The sequence below is a fragment of the Rutidosis leptorrhynchoides genome, chromosome 3 (assembly GCF_046630445.1).
Source record: "Rutidosis leptorrhynchoides isolate AG116_Rl617_1_P2 chromosome 3, CSIRO_AGI_Rlap_v1, whole genome shotgun sequence".
NCBI lineage: Eukaryota > Viridiplantae > Streptophyta > Magnoliopsida > Asterales > Asteraceae > Rutidosis > Rutidosis leptorrhynchoides.
In genome coordinates, this window is record NC_092335.1 from 689348937 (window position 1) to 689369485 (window position 20549).

Sequence of the window (20549 nt, forward strand, 5' to 3'; positions counted from 1 at the left end):
TGGCACTTCTGTGATTTGGTTTTTCGAAGGATATGACCAGAATTAATCGACACAAAATAAAACAAGATAAAGAGAAACGTAACCGTGGAGATGGTGGGTAGGGATATTTTGACGGATGTAGATGCATCGGTTCCAAGCGGCCGACTAGGTTTCGGGATCAGACATAAGCTCTTTCGTAGTATTATTTCTGAATGTCATAAGAGTACATAATACATGAATATATAAAGGGCAAAACTCTAACAATGAAAATGAGTTCGGCCCAACTACTAAATACATTAGCTAAAATATAATGGCTAACATAAACTACCCTTCAAATATAATTATCTTTGAAGAAACTTTTTGGGACCCAATGAAATTTCATCCTAGATTCGTCACTGATTCCTAAAGACTATGTTTAGAAAAACTATTTTTAGAAAGGAAATAGAAAGAAATAAATGAATGATTTCAATGCAATTTTTTTACCTTACGCTCCAAATTATAGACAATGTTGACCATCGTGGTATTAGACGGATAACCGGTGTTGTCGTATAGTATACTGGACGACACATAACCCACACAAGGGTTGAGTGAACTTTCTCAACTCTTTTATTAATCAAATCTTTAACACAAATTATGTTGATGAAAACTAAATAATAAACCCTATTTATACTAGACAAATACAAAACGTAAAAGGATACCAATACTATTATCATTATCATCAAATATATAATCTATCAAGGAAATTAACTAATCTATCAATATCAAAAGATAATGACTTAAACTCCCAATCTTCCTCATTATCGACCTAGCAATCTATCAAGTAACCATCCAATTTCTCGTGGGTCCAATTTTTGACATATTGCGTCACTAAGCAAACAATTTTGTGAGCAGTCGGTACTGTCATAAATATGAATAGAGATTCTTTTGTGGGTCAATATTTGGCCGTGTTTTGTTTCGTGTAGGTGTGCTAGTTCTTTTGTTTGGTTCGCTGTCGGTTTAGTTCGAAATTGGTTATACAGACGGCCTGTTCACAAAATCGGGTCATGTTTTTGGGAACTGTCTCCGTAAACAATTTTCTTACACACAAGTTATTAATCATTCTAAGAGTAAGTCACCAAACTACTGAAAGGAGCTTTGACCAAATACAACTGATGAGAGGGAAAAGAATGAAAGAAACACAAACACAAGTTACTTCATTCAAAGAATGAAAGAAGCCCACAATGAAACAACTACAACACAACACAACCAAGCTCAACATAAAACTAAAACCTAGAACTCGAGCCCACTTCCAACCAAAGAACGAGAACAAGCAAAGTAAATAAACATACAGACCTAAACGACTGCCATAATCCAGAGTTGGTGCCTGTTTATTAAAACAGACTTTTCACATTGAAGGTAAATACTGTCTTCGGAACAAACGATTGTCATTACACACAAATAAGAAACAATACTTAATTACAAGATTGGTGATAAAGTAATTCTCAAGTTCAAATGTAATAAAAGTTTGCAACATAAATTTACAAATTGCGTAGTATGACACGTCTTTGGCTAGACAATTTTATCTGTTCTGTGAATCATATGAAGATTGACCGCGATGTTTGACGTTTTTAACTATCTGAAACCAAAGAGACCTTTTCGTTTGATGCATAAGAATCACAAGCATGAAGCTTGCCACATATGTCTTCTTTCTCAAGAAATTGCTCTGCATTTGTAAGGATCAAAGGTGCGTACTCGAAGACCAAAACTTTACACTGTTGAAAAACAAGAACACATTGGTTAGTCTACAAAGATTAATCTACAAAATAATTGGCTTTTTATATGATTACATTCTTGAAACTGATTGTTTTAGTTAGTACGTCCTAAACCAGCTTGGGTAAGTTGACCCGCAATTTATTTATTTTTGCCCATCTCCTACAATGGTTATGGGGTTATAATAATAACTACCCGTATAAACTACCTATTTTCCCACCAATAAAATAATATGTAGACTGTAAAATATGCCTTGGAAGACTTGTAACACGTTTCCCTCATAGATGACCCATTAGAGATGAAACATATCCCAAATCGACCCATTCATAATTGAATGGGGCGAAATTGCCACAACCAGGTTTAAGGGTTCACGGGTTGATCTTTCTTAGATGAAGCCCTTCACAATAAAAATAATAATAAATTAACGATTTTATATGGATACGAAAAGAAAGCTTAGGAACTTTCAAACCTTCGGCAAGTACTTTTCCACAGTTTTGCATTGTTTCAAAAGCAACTCCAATATTGTCAACTGAAAAATAACACAATGAATACGATGAAACATCAAGCACAAACAATGGATACGACAAACTACTTCAATGCATGATTCATACGGATATGATGAAAATCTCGAATTGATTTTGTATCATTTTTTCATTTCCTTTTTTTACATGTGTATAAAGTCGTAGTACCGGTCACAATTTGTAATACTGAAAGGTAAATTGACCCATCTAAAAAAAAGTACTTTTTTCCGTCTTATAACTTTAAATACTAAACAAGTATCTAACGGCTTTAAAATTGTTACATGAATCTTCTTTAAAATAACATTATTACTTGAGTTTGTTATATTCAAGTTTTATTATCTAGTTACCGATTTTCCTTCAATACAATAACTGAAATTCGAAGAGCAATACCTGATTATCAGGATCTTTCATCAATTTAATGACTTCTGCAATAGCCAAATTACAAACATCACAGCTGTTTTGTGAAAGTTCCTGAGCATAAGCAACAACTTGTTTGCAAAGGTTGACTTTTCCACAAAAGTCTTCAGGTTTGATGGTTGAAAGCTCAAGGAAGAATAAAGGAGCATAATAATCTACTAAAATGATGCACTGCATACAACAAAAACATATATATAAATTTGGCACTATTTGTCCACGAGTACTAATTCTTGTGAAATGTAGTGGCTTTTTATTTTTTGCATTATATTAACAACAGCTTAACAAGTTAATCACCAACTTATGTACAGTAATAAACAAGTATCACTGTTTTATATTCTTTTCCATGTAATCCCAATAAAGAAATTATATCACTATTACTGGCCCATCTAACGGAAGCCTGTTATTTACTTGCAATAAAGTTTCAAGCTTTAAGCATATTTTTGCAAAATTTATACTTAGTGTAACTTTTAATGAAGCAAAACTGTAACTTTTAATGAAGCAAAACCAAGAATTCTCAAAAACATGTAGTTTGTTACAAAAGTTATGTGATTTGCTTGAGATCCAACTTTTGCAATAATTGAACTTAATAACCAAGATTCCACATATTACTCATAGTGTTTTGCCTTCAACAGAACAAAATCTTTAATAAATCTTTTGTAATGTATCGAACTATCAATAGACCCAATTCATTATACGAGCACAATTTGCCTTTCAAAAAAAAAAAAAAAAATTATACGAGCACAATTACTTTTTTACTAAGTAGACTCCACCCACTGGGTAGTTTTGTGTAAATGTAAGTAAACAGGGGTTACAAAAAATTTGCAGTGTTTGTATACTTAGAAATTTAACTATTGAAATTGTAGTCCACTCTTTTGAAAAAGTGTGAACGTGTGATATAGTGATGCATACCTAAATTTTATTTTTGCATAAATGGTAGAAAAAGAAGTATAATTTATGTCAAAACTGGCAAATTAAAAAATTTTGAAGAACGGACCTGTTTCTCTAAAGATTGTAGCTTTGAGCAAGAATCATGAAGAACGGAGATAATTTCATGTTGGGTCTTTTTTTGTTGAAGATAAATGAGTGCTTCATGAGTATATTCTTCACACAATGTGCACAAATTGTCATTCTTAACCACAATTTCAAAATCTCCAAATCTTTTCTCAGCATTCGATCGCAAAACTACAAGAATAGAAAATGCATTGCTTTAAAGTCGTATTAATATCTCAATATAATATGGAAGGAAAAAAACTTAAGTTACACTCAAACATTGGATTTATATAATGTCAGATGAGTATAAGAATTAATCTAAAACAATGAATTATAGAATAACCAATGTGATCAATAGTCCCCTGCAATACTAAAATTACAAATTTTGTAAAAAAAAAAAAAAAATATAAAAGTTGATCAAGGGAATACCTGAAATTAAAGACACCTTGTTTCTGAAGGTAGTGGTCAAATCGCGAGCTTCGCATGCCATGCTGGCAGCCAACAAGAATACGAAGATGAGCCCAATTCTTCCACCCATTGCGCCTGAAGCGAGTGCGATATCAGATCACAAGAAAACTTGTACAGAATAAAATGGATAAAATAACGTATGAACTAAAACCTAATCTTATTAATCACAAGAAAGTTATCGTACTGAATGGAAAAATCAAGATTTACCATTCATGTAGTGGTTAACGAGTTCTTGAAATACAGCTAAATATCATACACAAGTTTACATAAACAATAAAAAGTCTAAGTATTTGTGAATCTATAAAAAACGATTATATATCTTAAGAAAACCTTTACATATTATCATTCACATAAATCACAGTTATGGTAAACACATATTTATACAGCCATATCAAATATTATATTCTGAGTATTAAATTAAAAAAGTACAACTCCGAAATACTAATCTTATATATATACATATACTTTCGATAATTTCACTCATATAATTATAATTATTATTATTATTATTATTATTATTATTATTATATTATTTGAGTATATCAATACACATATAAACAGAGTTTTGAATTTTTGATTTATCATAACCAGGTAATAAGCGTGTATATAAATTAGTTAAATTAGCAAATGAATTCATAGATAACATCAATTTCAATTTACAAGCATCAAAACAAATTCAAATTTCAATATTGTATGAAACGTAACGATCAAAACTTTAGTTATTAGTATTACTTTTGCATAAATATCAAACCTTTAAGCATAAGTCACAACACCAATGGAAATCAATAAGAACTCATGATTCTTAACCCAAAAACTAGCTAAACATACGAAAAAAATAACCCTAATTGCACTTCAAATCAATCACAAAATCAGCAAAATATACATGAAAAATTTAGTACCTTGAGTAACAAGCGTGGATACAGATTCAAATAATGGGAAAAAGATGATAGATTGGTTAACAGAGTTTGTTGCGTTGAAGTAATTTTGCTTCCGCAAATAGATATAGATAGATACAGAAAGTCTCCTCTAACAATTGTCATTCAGTTCTCAAGAATCTTGTTATAGTCCTTTATTTATATAGTATTGTTTAATTACGTCTTTCAACTTTCAGAGATTATCATATATGTTACTATTTAGCTCAACGGTAATAATTTTTAAAAAAAGGGCAGATACTCGCATACCCTCACCACGTATCAACTAGGCTAATGACTCTTTAATATTTCAACAGTGTTTATAATTGAGAATCTAACAATTTGCTTTTAAAAGGTTCAAGCACGTGAAAATGTGTTTTATTATAAAAACTTACATGATCAAAAGTTTAATGTCAGAAAAAAATAAAAATTTATTTAGTGACAATAACAATACGGAGCAATAAACATACTAAAATACCTGAATAGGATAGACAATTATTTTGATATAAATAATGGTTTGTTTGGTTATTTCATTGAAATTTGTAGCTATTTAAAAGAAAAGGTAAAGTGCTCTTGAATTGTTGTATTTAAAAGTAAATCACAAACTATTTGTGTTGGAATATTGCAAAATCCGTTTTTTTTTGTTTTTTTTTTTGAAAGGCAAGATAATATTATAATTATGAAAAATCCGTTTTATTTTATACAATACATAGTAATATTTGTTGAAATAACCGATGAAAAAACTTGTAATGTTATGCTTCTGGACATTTATAATTTATCTTTATATCAGTATAAAAATTATATGGACATTTACTATATTTTAATATGTTTACATGTATACTCTTATAAAGATCTCATTTTTTTATAAAAGTGAAAAGTTTTGAGATAATTTTTTTTACCTTTAATAATTAAAATGTAAGAATTGAAACCGGAAGAAAGATGGAGGGCCAAATTAGAAGTTTAAGAGCCAATGAGGGGTGGGTGGAATAAATAAGAGATATTCTTTTATTTAACGATTATAAATTAGCCACGATAAACAAATGGGATAAATACAAAAGTATCATCCGATTAAATAATCACTCGTATTATTATTATTATTAATTATTATTAATTATTATTTTAATCTTATATACTAAATGGTCGTTTCAGTTTTACCGAGTTGTCGCTTTGAGTTTGCGTTCACACTACAAATACTAAACCTCCTCCCAAATTTGGTCGTTTCAGTTTTACCGAATTGTCGTTTTGAGTTTGCGTTCACACTACAAATGGTCCTCCAACTTTCGCATAAATTACCCAACAACCCCTCAACTTTACACTTTTTCAGGGGTAAAAATCGTAAATTTATAATTTAATTAAAATAAAAAAACCTTACTCCACCCGAATTTATAACGCGTCCTATCTTCTCGCTCGGTGCGAGTTAAATTTTTCCGAGGCCACCGTTCAACTCGAAAAAATCTCACGAACCCAACGGGACTAACTATATGCAAAACGGACATCGTTAAAAAAACACTAAATAACGGGCCCTATATTCACGCTCGGTGCGAGTTAAATTTTTCCGAGACCACCGTTCAACTCGAAATAATTTTACGAACACAACGCGACTAACTATACGCGAAACGGACATCGTTAAAAAAAATAAATATTTCGGGTTATATTACATACATATATATACATATACAACACGACTAACTATACGCGAAACGGACATCGTATATCCAAATTGGACCGCGCGTCGAATACAACCGCAGCAACGCGCGGTCGGATTTTTTCTAGTTATTTACATCCTTAGTTGTTCCCTTCCTAAGATACTTATTTTGTAACCACCATTAGATTAGCAACTTGAATCGAACTTTCACTAACAAACGGAATAGCACTCTAAAATTGTATCAAATCAAATTATTATTCGAATAGTAATATAATGGGGTGATGAGTTTTTTTTATGGAATGAGGGTGACATGACAAGAGTAGTAGGATGAAAAGAAGTACTTGAGACAGTGTTGACACAGAGTGTTGGGTGATGTGTTAAAATTTGATTGAAAGTTGTTTGAAAAAATAGTGAAATTTTTTGATTAAATAACAAATAATGATAACACTCGTGAATGGCTCCGTGTTGAGTTGGAGCACGCCTCGTAAAAAAACATTCAGCACGCCACACTACTAGCATGCTGGTGGGGTGGTGGTGCCAGCACCTTTTCTCCCTCACACTACACTATTGCCGGTCTAATTATCCTTCTTCTAATTCTTCTAATTATGAATACATAACTGGTAATGCTGTTATCCAAAGGGAAACTTGATTGAAAATGTAGTGAACTTTCGCTAAATTTCTATTGTATGCATTGAACTTTCAAAGTTTCTATTGTCCGCGTTAAACTATTTAATTTTTCCTATTGTATGCGACTCATGACCTATGCATCCGGTAACAGGTCACTAATTCATTTTTGTTGCCATGTAGGATAATAATATCTATGTATTTATGCTTACATGGAAAATATCATCCACGAACACATTCTTTCACCTATTGACTCCAAAACCCAGAAAACCCATTTGTTCATAAGCCACACCTTCACCTATTAAACATAAATCACACCTTCATCTGTTGACATAATCGTTAACATAAACCACACCTTCACATATGTTAAACATAACTCACACCTTCGATTTTCAGATACAAAACTTCAATTTTAAGATCCAAACCTTCGATTATAAGATCCACACCTACGATTATCAGATCCACATCTTCGAAAGATGTTAAAGGGTAACACCAGTCATCAATTTTCAGAATCAGATCTAGAACCACTCGTTGGAGTTTCAGTTGTTTAATGGTAATACCCATCATCAATTGAGCGGCAGCGCTAGTTCAACAACCAGTCGCCGGAGTTTCACATGTGTGAATCAACCACCACCGTACCTCTCAATCCATTTCATACCATTTCAAAATCCTAACCCCAACTCTATTTCCTCAATCCATTTCAAACCGAGGTTAGGATCATCTAATTAATTGGAAAGAATTGACGGTATAATCAGCGATAAAAGACTTGTTACCTTATATTACATTTTAGCACAATGTACAACTTTCTAAGCACAAATTACAACTTTATAAGCACATTGTACAACTTTTTTTTATCACATTGCACAACTTTTTAAGCATATTGTATTTATATATGTATATGTAATATAATATAACTAGCTTTAATAGCCCGTGCGTTGCACGGTGGCTAAAAAGGTTAGGATAGTAATACGTTAATATTTGTACATATTGTATGTGTTATACATTAAGTACATGTTGTATCTGTATAAATCACGCATGTTACATCTACATGGTTAATGATAAAATAAAACGATCAAATACATGTAAACGTTATGTTAAGTCACGCATGTTACATCTACATGCTTAATGATAAAAGAAGAAGATCAAATACATGTAAACGTTTCCAATTGACCGCAAAAATTAAAATTCAAAATCGCTCATGTAATTTACCGTACCGTACTGTTCATTTAACATTGCCAAACAATGCGAGTCAAATTTCACATATTTAACTGTGTAAGTTGAATACCCGGTGTCACGGTTAAATCCAGCAAACTTAAACTTATAAAGCATCCGCTAACCTACACGCTCATCAAGATCATCTGGTTGATCTTGATCTTCCCCCGTTGCTATGTGCAGTTCATAAATGGACAACATGACTTTTAAATAGTGTCAATGAGACTGTGCCACTATCATTTTCCACTCGAACAGGAATCTTGAACCTACAATGGAAACATGTACAATAGATTAAATATGTATTCAGATTTTGAACAGTATAACACACAACATGCCTCTTCATATATATGGGTATTACCTCAATGAACCTTTTGATATGAAACCCAATCAAAGATTACGTGTATAAAGAGTTTTTGTACCAAGCACTGTATTTGTAATAATAATATATAATATACAACAAAAAAACACAACTAAAAGTAGTCACAATGAAATTATGTAGAACTTTTAATTTGAGAGATAAGATTGTATAGATAATACCATGGTAGTTATTGGGTTATACCAAACGGGTCCAAAGCACATTCACTTTAGATGATATTTATTGACCAATTCCGACGTAAAAAGTCAAATTTCAATTCTATCACTAAAGTTTCTTGTAAAACATTTATCAATCCACACTTCATACAATGTGGATGCACGATTCTTGCCTAAAGCAATCAATCAAACAAAGCCTGAAAATGGATACATAATGCAATAGTTCACAGTTCATACAATGTGGAAGCACGATTCGTGGCTAAAGCCTAAAAGTAGATAACATTCATTAGGTGTTAAAATTCTACCTCGTTATTCCGTCATTGTCTTTACGAACCACTCGTGATACACCGATAGACTATAAATCAACATCTTCTCTTCGTGCTCCGAATTAACTCAATTCCCCTTCATATAACACCACTGCACAATATAAACGGACTCACTATAATAAATATAAATGATAAATAATGATATCTAATAATAACTAAAATAACCCATTACCCAACCAGACCCAACCCCCTTTTGTCCCGTTCAAAAAATGATCAGTTTGACCCATGACCCATTTCTACACAAAACCATTTTGACTCGTTACTCAAACCAATCCAACCTGACCCATTTGCAAGATATAATCATATGTTTCCTTCTCTAATCTTGGTTCTTCATTCACTATACATAATCATCAACTTCTACTATATCACTACTCTTACCATATCACTTACATCGCCTATCCGATTTAGGATTTAAGTAGGATTTGAACCTTGCTCCAAATAAACTTGCTTCAAATCCTACTTAAATACAACACACCATATTACTATCAATTGTAATTACATATCCAAATACCTGTTTAGATCTATATGGTCTTGAATAGTTTATGTGTTTCGGTTTGTGATCATCTCTGTCAGATTGCTTTGCATCAGATTCCTCTATTTCATGTTTAACTTAATACCATCAAAAAACACAAAGAAATTTCATTTGAATGAGTATAGACATTAAGGAGGTGCCACTAACAAATTACATATAAATGGGTTTTACTTGTTTAATGGGTCATTTATTCTCAGCTAAAGGGTTTAACTATTCTTTGTAGAATAACAAAAGAGATTGAAAAAAATTAATTATGGGTCAGACCAAACCAACAGAACCCATATTTACCAGAACCTAAGCTCAACATTTCTTACCCAAAGTCGTTTTGACCTGTTACTAAACCTGCCCAATTTGCCACATTTAATTCCAACTATTCGATTGATGTAATAGAAAAACAATATGATTGTGCTTTAATAATAAGCATTTCAACAAATTAATAATATGCAAAAAGAAGTTGTTTTTGCCTGATAAATATCGAATTAAAAATCTCTATTCTAGTTCTATCTGTAAAAAACAAACTCTATTTCAACACTTAAAAGGGGGAAAATAGTGACTTCATAAAAAGCTTTCTGATTACCAATCAATTATAAGTAATTTTATTACCTTGATATCATATGTGGTGGTGACCACTCATTCGTTGCCTACTATCTCCATGACATCAATGCCCTCAAATTAAAACCCTGTCATTTTGTAACGTATAAACACATGCCAATATACACTTTTGAGTATTTTCATATTATTAAGAAAGACCTATACAATTGAAAATTAACTATAGAACAGTTATAAAAGCCTGCACGATTGTAAATCAACCATACAAAAACTAACATGCTTCAATTGTTTATTAAAGTTAGCATAGGAACACTCGAAGTAACAAATTCAATGAAAAAACATATTAACTATTTACATATTAAACTAATTAACCAATTTGATCAATGGTGAAAATAGCTTGACAACCGTTTAAAACATTAGATAGTAAACTACTTAACTCACATCGGTTTTAGAGTGGAGGGTTACGGCCAACTGATGTCGTCAAACTTATATATTCAACTTTCATCGATAACCAAAAATCCCAGATTTCACAATACAGACAAAGGAATGGTGCAGGAATGTGTGGTTGCGAAAACAATGAAGTATATTTTCTTTATTCACTCAAACAATTAATCAAACACTTGGCGTGCAATCTAGATTTAGCATTCATGAATTAAACTTAGATAAAAACTGAAAGTGAAAAACAACAAATCATAATCAAATAATTACCTAAGCACAGAGACATATCTGATTGATCACTTCTCTAGAGGATCTTTGATCCGTTTGTTCAAAGGCGATTGTTGGAGAAGACCGGCGGTTTATCATGAACTGATACACGATTAAATATGAACGGTTTTTAGAAAACGATTACATGTAATCGAATATTGAGATTTATCTTCAATCAAATCAGATGAATCTGAGATAATTAAACATGGGAAAACTTAATCATTTGTAGTGTGTGACTAATTATTTATACAGATTTAGGGTTACGATTCATAAACATGGTTAAGATTAATTAAGGTTTTTTGTTAACCCTAATTTAGAACATGAGGAAGAAGAGAAAGAATGAAGTAATTTCTGCAGTTCACATTCCGTGGATTTTGTTTTGTTTGTTTTTGTTTTTTTTTTTTAACGAACGAAAGGTTGACAGATGGCAGTACGTGAGAGAATTGCAAAAGTAATTATTGAAGATTAAGGGGTAATTAGTGGGAAGCCACGTGGCAAATGCGTACGAATTATTATAGGTTATAGATAGATGTGTATGTGTAAAAAAAAAAAAAAAAAAAAAAACCAAAGGTATGGTAATACATATTGGAAAATTTGTAGATTAACTAAAGAATTAAACAAATGGTTAATTTTGAAAATAACTGGAAGTTAATGGTAGATAGGAGTGGGAGTTGTTTGGTAAGAGGAGAAGATGGGTGATTTATGGTGGTGAGGTGAGAAATTTTAAAGTTTCCACTAAGATGGAAGTTCATATATATATATGCATTAAAAATTCACGTGAATGTTACTGAGCAAGGATGGAACAAAATTAAAAAAAGAAGGTAAGGAAATGTAGAAATGGAAGTTATTGTAAATTGGAAGGAAGCTGTGGGTTGAACAAGTGAATAGATTCAAATTTAGTAAGTTATATTAGTTCGTGGAAATTCACCTAGAATAAAGATCCTACGTGGAAGATGATGTGGCAAAAAAATAAAAATGACCTGATACACATCAACACTTTACAGGTTAAAGGTCAAGGGTTATATACATTAGTACAAATTAAAAAATTGAATGGATACAATAAGAGTTCTAAAACTTGAATACATACAATAGCAATTTGATGAAAGTTTGATGCATTTTGAATCAATTTTCCCTTATCCAAATTATTAGCATCGCTATTAAAAATTATTGTTAACAAACAATATTAGTATACTCTATAATAATAATAATAATAATAATTTTTCAAAGTCTTAACATCCAACTAACAGTAATTTACTAATTGTAAGCACATACTAGTACTCTGATTGTTAGACCATCATTGACTATTCTTACCACTTTCTCAAACTTCTTCTCGAGAACGCTAATGTCACAACTAATTTACTCAATGTCATCACTTTACGTTTGTCTTTCGCCCTTTCCAAACTTAGTTCGGAATAGCTCATTCTCAATGATGACTTTAAATGTTTATACACTTTGCATTCATATCCAACTAGCTTAATGCCCGCGAATTCGCGGGACTTTATTATGAGACTAATCAAGAATAAATTTGAAACCTCATAAACTAATATTTTTTATTATTTGAATAGTTGCCAGTAATGAGACCAAATCATAGAATAATATTGTATAGTTGTTGACAAAATCAAAGCAAATAAAACCATAAACACGAATAATATCATGTTTTATACTTTCTGCTTAAATTTTAGGTTTTGTTTCCCATATAAATCAATTTTAAGAGGAATCCGTTCCGATTTTCAAAAATCCGTTTAATTAAACGGTCAACGTCAATTGATGGGTTAAAATCGTATTTCGCAATCATATTTGGTCAAAGTAAAAAATGATTTAACATTTTAATATGAATTTACACTAGAATTTTATAGTTTTTGAGCAAAATAAATACTTTTAGACAATTATGCTAAAAGTATATTATTATATTTATTGTTTTTTTCTATATTTACACATATAATTTTTGAAATTTAGTATTTAAATGTATACAGTACAATCCGATTAATCCCCGAATTACCGATTAGTCCTTTTAAAGTCCCGACCGATTAATCTCTGAATAGCGATTTTTGCAACCTTGCTTATGATAGTTTTTAGTGAACCTCTCAAACTCAATGCAAAAAACTAATATTGTTACATCCCTACCTTAAGCTAAACAGTACTCACACATTGAATCTAAAACAATATCCATATCCATATCATTAATTAATACATTTATAATAATAATAATACTTGCAAACTCTATCCGCCATTCTCTTTACATTGTTGTATTCCTCTAAGCCCCATAACAAATGTTTCAAATAAGACCATATGATGTCCTTTAACAAATCATTATAAGACATGGACAAAATATAATACATACCACATCCAATGTTGTTTAATAGTAACAACATAATTAATACTAACATGATCATCATTATCAGCATGGTAATTATCCAACATGAAGATTCTGCAACATCCCTTTTCATTGTAGCCCTTATTTTGTTACCATGTGGAATAAAAATAAGTAGATATTATAGTAATGTATAAAAAAAAAAATTTAAAAAAATAAGTTAACAGACATGTCTTAAGGGAATTGAGAAAATATATGGTACATGCTTAGTAATTGTAGATGTATCAATTAAATCAAAAAATACATACCTCCTAGTCCAATGGTACCAGTTCTAGTGAGGAAACAATAGTCGGATTCTTGACAAAATATTTTTCCCAGAAATTGTGGACCTTAACCCTGATCTTTCCATTGATTGTTTCTTTAGTTAAAAGATTGAGAGGAGTGATTTCTTTGTTAGCAGCCATTGTTTTCTGGTTTTTCAGAAGGTAAATATGATTGTGGAGAAATGATGATTGTGAATTGACTTTTACATGGTTTATATAGGGAGATAAGCATCGTTATATCGGGAAAAATTCTAGGATTATATCATATTCATTATGGAAGATCTCAATCTTTGCCTTAAATATGAATTTAATATTTATTTCATATTTGAAAAATCAATTAGTCAAAGTCAAACCCGTTATATTATATACAAAATCATTGACCTTAACTAAATTTCTTCATTTTAGTATCTATTCCCAAAATAACACAAATTATTTAACTTTCAAAAAATTAGTCAAAGTCAAACCCATTATATTATATACAAAATCATCAAGCTTACCTAAATTACTTCATTTTAGTATTTATTCTCAAAATAACACAAATTATTTGACTTTCAAAAAATTAGTCAAGTCAAACCCAATACAAAATCATTGACATTACCTAAATTACTTCATTTTAGTATCTATTAATTATTTGACTCTCAAAAAATTAGTCAAAGTCAAACTCATTATATTATATACAAAATCATCGAGCTTACCTAAATTACTTCATTTTAGTATATATTCCCAAAATAACACAAATTATTTGAATTTTAAAAAATTAGTCAAAGTCAAACTCGTTATATTATATACAAAATCATTGACCTTACATATATTACTTCAATTTAGTATCTATTCCCAAAATAACACAAATTATTTTACTTTCAAAAAATTAGTCAAAGTCAAACCCGTTATATTATATACAAAATCATTGACATTACCTAAATTACTTAATTTTAGTATCTATTCTCAAAATAACACAAATTGTTTGACTTATTCGTACAAATTAGTACTTATTAATCACATTAACGTAAAGTTGAAAAGTTCGAATAAGATAAAAAAAATGTAGGATTACCACAAATATTTGCGATTGCATTTGAAATGATTAAGGCTGTGCAAACCCCTTTACCACTTCCAGACATATCTTCACCAAGCAATAATTTAGCAAATCACTTTTTCAGCATAATGTTCACAATTGTAACGACCCATCAAAATCGCTATTGACGCGGCACGTTAATCATTGATTCCACAGTGAGGTTTTGACCTCTATATGATACGTTTTGATAAAATATTGCATTCATTAAAATAAGTGACTTTCTAAACATAGAAAGTTATAAACATGTGGGCGAGTGCTTAGGTATAAGCAAAACCCCAAAATACATAAGTCTTTAATTTACAGGTTGACATCACAGTCCAATTATTTATTACACAACGCAGTTTTATTTTGAATGCAATAAACTTTGTACAAAGCATGAGAGACTCCATGCAGGCAACAAGCACATCACAGCGGAAGCATTCTAAGGACCTGAGAATAAAACATGCTAAAAAGTCAACACGGATGTTGGTGAGTTATAGGTTTAATTGCTCGAGTCATAAACATACATAAAGATAGACCACAAGATTTCATCAAAAGTTTATTAATAGATTCTACGTAACAGAGCACCCTGGTAACTAAACTTAACGCTATAGTGATAATTACCCCATTCGTTTTAATACGCGCAAACCAACGTGTCTTAAACTCAAATAACATACGTCCGTTAAAAGGCTAGCGCTCTAGCTCGGACGGGGATGTCAAGCCCTATGGATCCATATACAATTATTCGCGCCCACCAGTCCATATCCTATGTACTGGCAGCTACTAGTTACCAAAGCTAAGGGATTTTCGGTTTAACTCAGTGTAGAATTTTGTATGTACTTGTGTCTTATTGCGTTTAAAATAAATTGCATGTATTCTCAGCCCAAAAATATTTAAAGTATTTAAAAAGGGAGACTATAACTCACAGTTCAATATTGCGATTCAATATTGTAGGCAAATTGCGTAGACGTAATGATGGTAGACGACTGTATGGTTGGTCTTGGATTCAAGAACAATACCCCGAACAATACCCAATATTTCCTTATTTTAAAACGGTTTGAAACCCGAATTAAAAATACCCTCGAATATACTTTATTATTATTAAACTTAAAATTAAAATTATAATTATAATTATAATTATAAAATTTACGTACATATATATTTATGAAATATTTCGTCGAGCAAAACTGACCTTTTATAGTACTTTTCGATTTACTGTAGCTCATGCGATCGCATGAGTTTTCAGTGTTTTTGCCATGCGATCGCATGGCCGCCTTTTCTGTTTTTGTTTGCTAGTTCGTCGACATCAAATAGTGTTTACTGTAGCAATTAGTGTTTACTGTAGCAAATAGTGTAATGTAGCAAATAGTGTTTACTGTAGCAAATAGTGTTTTACTGGTAGCAAATAGTGTTTACTGTACAAATAGTGTTTTACTGCAGCAAATCACTGTAGCAAAATACGGTTTCACTGTAGCACTGTAGCAAAATACGGTTTCACTGTAGCACTGTAGCAAAATACGGTTTAACGTGTTAAAATAATAAATCGTATAGAGAATTGGTTTAAATAAGTCAAAAAATTTCGGGTCATCACAACAATGAACAAATGAAATTCATGGAAACTGAAATCAAATTAAATATCACTTAATTACATTTGTAACAACCTAAAACTCTCAAGTCTTGCTAATGACATTTCATCGAACACCTTGTTGTGTTCAAGAAACTTCAAAATTTGTGACTTATAAAAATACATTACCTTCTTTGATATAAAAGAAAGAGTTGACGATGATACTCGGGTGAGACAAACATTTTTACTTAACGTAAATAGCAAATAAACATCAAATCAAAAAATAAAGAAATCTAACCTTTATGTGTGTTCATGAACATGCCTTCAAATTAACTTGCTTATTGCGAAATCAATTGATGTTCAAATCCTAAAATTCATAAATCAATCAATCAATCATTTTACTAAATTACAACAACTATTGATTTATAGAAATTGCAAACCGATCTGAAATGTGATTGAATACATTAATGGATCCGAAAATAAAATTGAAAGTCTTCTCACGATACCAATCTGAAACTGAATTGTTGAAAGCCTTTTGATACCGATCTAAATCATACAATTAAAATATATGAAAGCTTTTTCATACCTTTAATTTCAATGACTAACGGTTTATGATTCGAAATAATGAATCGATTAAAATGAAGAATTTGTTAATAAGATTAAAATTTAACAAAACTTACTTGTATCTCTCTCATCATATTTGTTGCCCAAAATATCCAGAAATTCATATAAAAACGTATGGCGTAACCATTGACAGATGAGATGAAAACCTGCATAGAAAGATAAATTTAGAGATATTTTGTTGATAATGGTGAATGAGATAGTGCAGAATACTATAAAAAGTGATTAGAGTAGCCAAAATTACGGATTATTCTCCTATGATTGATCTGCATTTATGAATATTAGGCGTATAATAAGGGATTTTAAAATGAAGTGATTATAAGATTTTATTTAAAGCGGTGTTTGAGATTAATTTTTTATTTAAATCTGTAACCAAGGTTGCAAAATTCGCTATGTGGGGATTACTCAGTCGAAACTTTGGAAAGATTAACCGGTAATTCGGGGATTAATCGGAGATTAATCGGATTGTATTTTATACATTTAAATATTAAATTTTAAAAATTATATGTGTAAATATAGAAAAAATCTTAAATATAAAGATAATTTTTAACATAATTGTCTAAAATTGTTCATTTTGTTTCAAAACTAAAAAATTATAGTTTAAATTCATGTTAAAATGTTAACAATTTTTTTAATTTGACTGACTTTGATTACCAAATTCGATTTTAATCCATCAATTGACGTTGACCGTTTAATTAAACGGATTTTTGGAAATCGGAACGGATTGCTTCTAAAAATGATTAATCGGGGATTAATCGGCGAGTAATCGGGTTTTTTACAACACTGTCCGTAACTGAACCCCGAAATTTTATAGAGAACCAATCACACAGTATAAACCATATATATATATATATATATTATTAATTTCCAACTATATATCAATCAATTTTGGTCAAACATCGATTTAAAGAAATGCGATCATTTCATAATTATATCATTTATTGTTAGTTGAAAGTCAACTAACCATAAATGATGTAAATATGAAATGATCGCATTTAATTAAATAGATGTTTGACCAAAATTGATTGAAATTTGAAATTTGAAAACAGTCCGGTATTTCATGGTATTAAAAGGGTATTTTTGTAATCAACTAATCCAAGGCCAATATTATGAGGTCATAATCAAGATTATGAAACAATCAATGGTCTAGATCATTGATGGGGAATTGAATGGATGGCTAGGATTAATTGTGGCTACTTCAAATGATCTATTTTACACTTTGTTATTATATATAAACGGATTGTTTTTAATAATCTATTACGGAGTATGGATGGTAAGATTCTCATTTAATCAGTTCTAGAGAAAAATGCTAAAGTGACATAGAAGTGTTTTATGGTCATCAACACTAACATTACTAGTTATTAGAAATAATCTAATAATATCATTGTTCAACGAGAATAACACAACTGAATCTCAACCAAAATAAATAGAATGGGAAAGATAACTCAACAATATACACCTTGACATAAAAACAAATTTAAGTTGAAATTTTACAAATTTCTAACTCTACATTTAATCTTGGACAAAGAATTCAGCATATATTAAGGAGACAACATTAATAAATAAATTGAAAATTTTAATAACAAATTTGGATTTATTGTCCTAATCTTAATTAATCTTCCTGCAGTCGTTGCGAATTTGACCTCTGTTACCTGTTAACAAATTTAGTTCACTCATTTTAATCATAGACTTGGCAAAATCTATAAAGAACTTTTCCTGGTTGTCATTGTACTTGCTAACAATCTCATCAGTTTCACCACCACTAAAAAGTACTTGGTCAGATCCTAAAAGCCCCTTTTTGCTAACCAAATTGCTGAAATATCTCCCATCGAACGAGGCTGGTGTTGGGTCAAGTGGTGCGAGATTTGAGTCGCCACCAACTTGTGGACAAATGGTCCGAAGATGGCTAGCAAACGCTTGATCAATATTTGTGTCGTTGTAAATACGAGGCCTAAATGTTCTACATTGAGCGAATCCTAAAGTGTGTGCGCCCGAAAGCACAACTAGGTCCTCCTCATCTAGTCCTTGGTTCTCGAAGTTTTTTATTAGCGCCTTTAAGTCCATGAATGGCGATGGAATGTTCGCGTTAGCAGTTGTTCGACTAGCCGTTGTCGAGTCTCGTCTTCCTAACTTGACTTTCCAGTAAGGGCCACCGAGCTACACATAAATCAGAAATTATTATAAACTAGCTAGAAGCTAGAAATAATTAGAATGAACAGAAAGGGTTTTGTAATAACAAAGTCCAGTTTTATTAAATAATTACGAGTAGTAAATAGTTTTATTATATCATTTCATTAGGTTTATAAGATCATAATGCAGTACTTACTGCAACGACGGAATCACGAGCAGCAACAGTTAAGATATCAGCACATGACACTACTGAACGACGACAAACTTTGTCGACCTCAGATTTTATTCTGTCAATAACCTCGAAACCTCTAGCCGAGTTTGCATTTGGGCCTGCGTTTTTCTCACTATCGATAGTTGACGTTTGATCCAAAAGAATAGAAGCATCACATCCCTACATTTTATAGTATACACAAAACAAATTAGCTTTTAACAAAATGCATCATGACAATATTCACTAGTTACAAAACCATAAAAATTAAACTAAGTTTCTATCTTATAAGTTACTTACATTAACAAAGCAATCGTGAAAATGAAGACGTAATAAAGAAGCGCCCATGCGGCGTTCTTGTGCCACTGCTTCTTCTACCACGCGTTTGATGGTTGGTAAAGCTTCGGGGCACACTCTATTGTAGTAACTAGACGATAAAGCCGAAGCAGAAGATGTGGGGAAGATTGAAAACATAAGTAAAACAAGGAGAGCTAAGATACTTATAGTGCTCATTGTCTGCATAGTTAGTTGGTTACCAAGAGGGTCGTGTAGTACAAAATGCTTTTGTTATAAGTTTTGTTATATATTTTGTTGTGGTCCTATGTGGTATTTATAATGGTCATTGATGTTTAATGTGTTGGTTTTAGAAGTGGTCAAAGACAAAAACTGATGTCAATATATCAAGTTATAATATTACGATAATATACCTTGTCAAAGTGAACAACATTGTAGGAGACTAGGTTTATAATCTCTAGAATTTTTATATTAAGAGTTCGTAGAGATATTCTATTTCCAAATCTTACCCAAGGCTTTTTCTTTTTGTCACATACGAAATGAGTTAAGTGAGTCAAAATATATTGAATTATAATATATTATGTACATGTACATGTATAATCAACTAAAAATATTAGTGTACTCATAAAGTGTAGTTACTGGTATTATTTCAATTTCAATGTAAAATATTACTAACCCAAATATATTAATTTTTCATCAATATTTTGATGAAGTGACAAGAAAATAAGTTATCACAATAATCTACATCTACATGTCATTAAAATCGGTGCCACATTAATGTAACTAGTCATATGTTAGACATAGTTATAAAACTACATGCTTAGAAGATATCGAATACTAGTACCGAGTCGTTGAAATAACGATCAATTTTTTTTATTAGTATATATA

At 30.9% G+C, this 20549-nt stretch overlaps 2 protein-coding genes and 1 long non-coding RNA gene across 5 annotated transcripts; all 3 read right to left on the reverse strand.

Annotated features, from left to right (window-relative positions):
• Nucleotides 1-1345: 1345 nt before the first annotated feature.
• LOC139899501 (uncharacterized) lies at nt 1346-5181 on the reverse strand. Of its 2 annotated transcripts, none has more exons than XM_071882339.1 (6): nt 5024-5181; nt 4086-4199; nt 3661-3848; nt 2640-2837; nt 2198-2257; nt 1346-1730 (listed from the first exon to the last, which is right to left on the reverse strand). In XM_071882339.1, exons 2-6 carry the CDS (start codon nt 4192-4194, stop codon nt 1587-1589), a joined length of 699 nt encoding a protein of 232 aa, XP_071738440.1. In that variant the 5' UTR covers nt 4195-4199; nt 5024-5181; the 3' UTR covers nt 1346-1586. The 2 variants fall into 2 exon arrangements, with proteins under 2 accessions (XP_071738440.1, XP_071738439.1); XM_071882338.1 differs by lacking the exon at nt 5024-5181 and adding an exon at nt 4876-4998.
• Nucleotides 5182-8398: 3217 nt separating this feature from the next.
• Nucleotides 8399-11453, reverse strand: LOC139899502 (uncharacterized). Of its 2 annotated transcripts, XR_011777527.1 has the most exons (5): nt 11163-11453; nt 10509-10585; nt 9885-9982; nt 9353-9464; nt 8399-8782 (listed from the first exon to the last, which is right to left on the reverse strand). It is a non-coding gene; the product is annotated as an uncharacterized lncRNA (long non-coding RNA). The 2 variants fall into 2 exon arrangements; XR_011777526.1 differs by lacking the exons at nt 10509-10585; nt 11163-11453 and having other exon boundaries at nt 8404-8782; nt 9885-10482.
• Nucleotides 11454-18636: 7183 nt separating this feature from the next.
• Nucleotides 18637-19890, reverse strand: LOC139899503 (cationic peroxidase 1-like). The gene is made up of 3 exons (XM_071882340.1): nt 19668-19890; nt 19356-19550; nt 18637-19186 (listed from the first exon to the last, which is right to left on the reverse strand). Exons 1-3 carry the CDS (start codon nt 19887-19889, stop codon nt 18638-18640), a joined length of 966 nt encoding a protein of 321 aa, XP_071738441.1. The 5' UTR covers nt 19890; the 3' UTR covers nt 18637.
• Between the last annotated feature and the right edge of the window lie 659 nt (nt 19891-20549).

Coding starts and splice junctions, on each gene's coding strand:
- LOC139899501 (XM_071882338.1), bottom strand. Junction 2,838..3,660: donor TACAATCTTTAGAGAAACAG/GTCCGTTCTTCA, acceptor TGTTGTATGCAG/TGCATCATTTTAGTAGATTA. Junction 2,258..2,639: donor TGAAAGATCCTGATAATCAG/GTATTGCTCTTC, acceptor GTTATTTTTCAG/TTGACAATATTGGAGTTGCT.
- LOC139899503 (XM_071882340.1), bottom strand. CDS start 19,889: ATGCAGACAATGAGCACTATAAGTATCTTAGCTCTCCTTGTTTTACTT. Junction 19,551..19,667: donor TTCACGATTGCTTTGTTAAT/GTAAGTAACTTA, acceptor TATAAAATGTAG/GGATGTGATGCTTCTATTCT. Junction 19,187..19,355: donor CTCGTGATTCCGTCGTTGCA/GTAAGTACTGCA, acceptor ATTTATGTGTAG/CTCGGTGGCCCTTACTGGAA.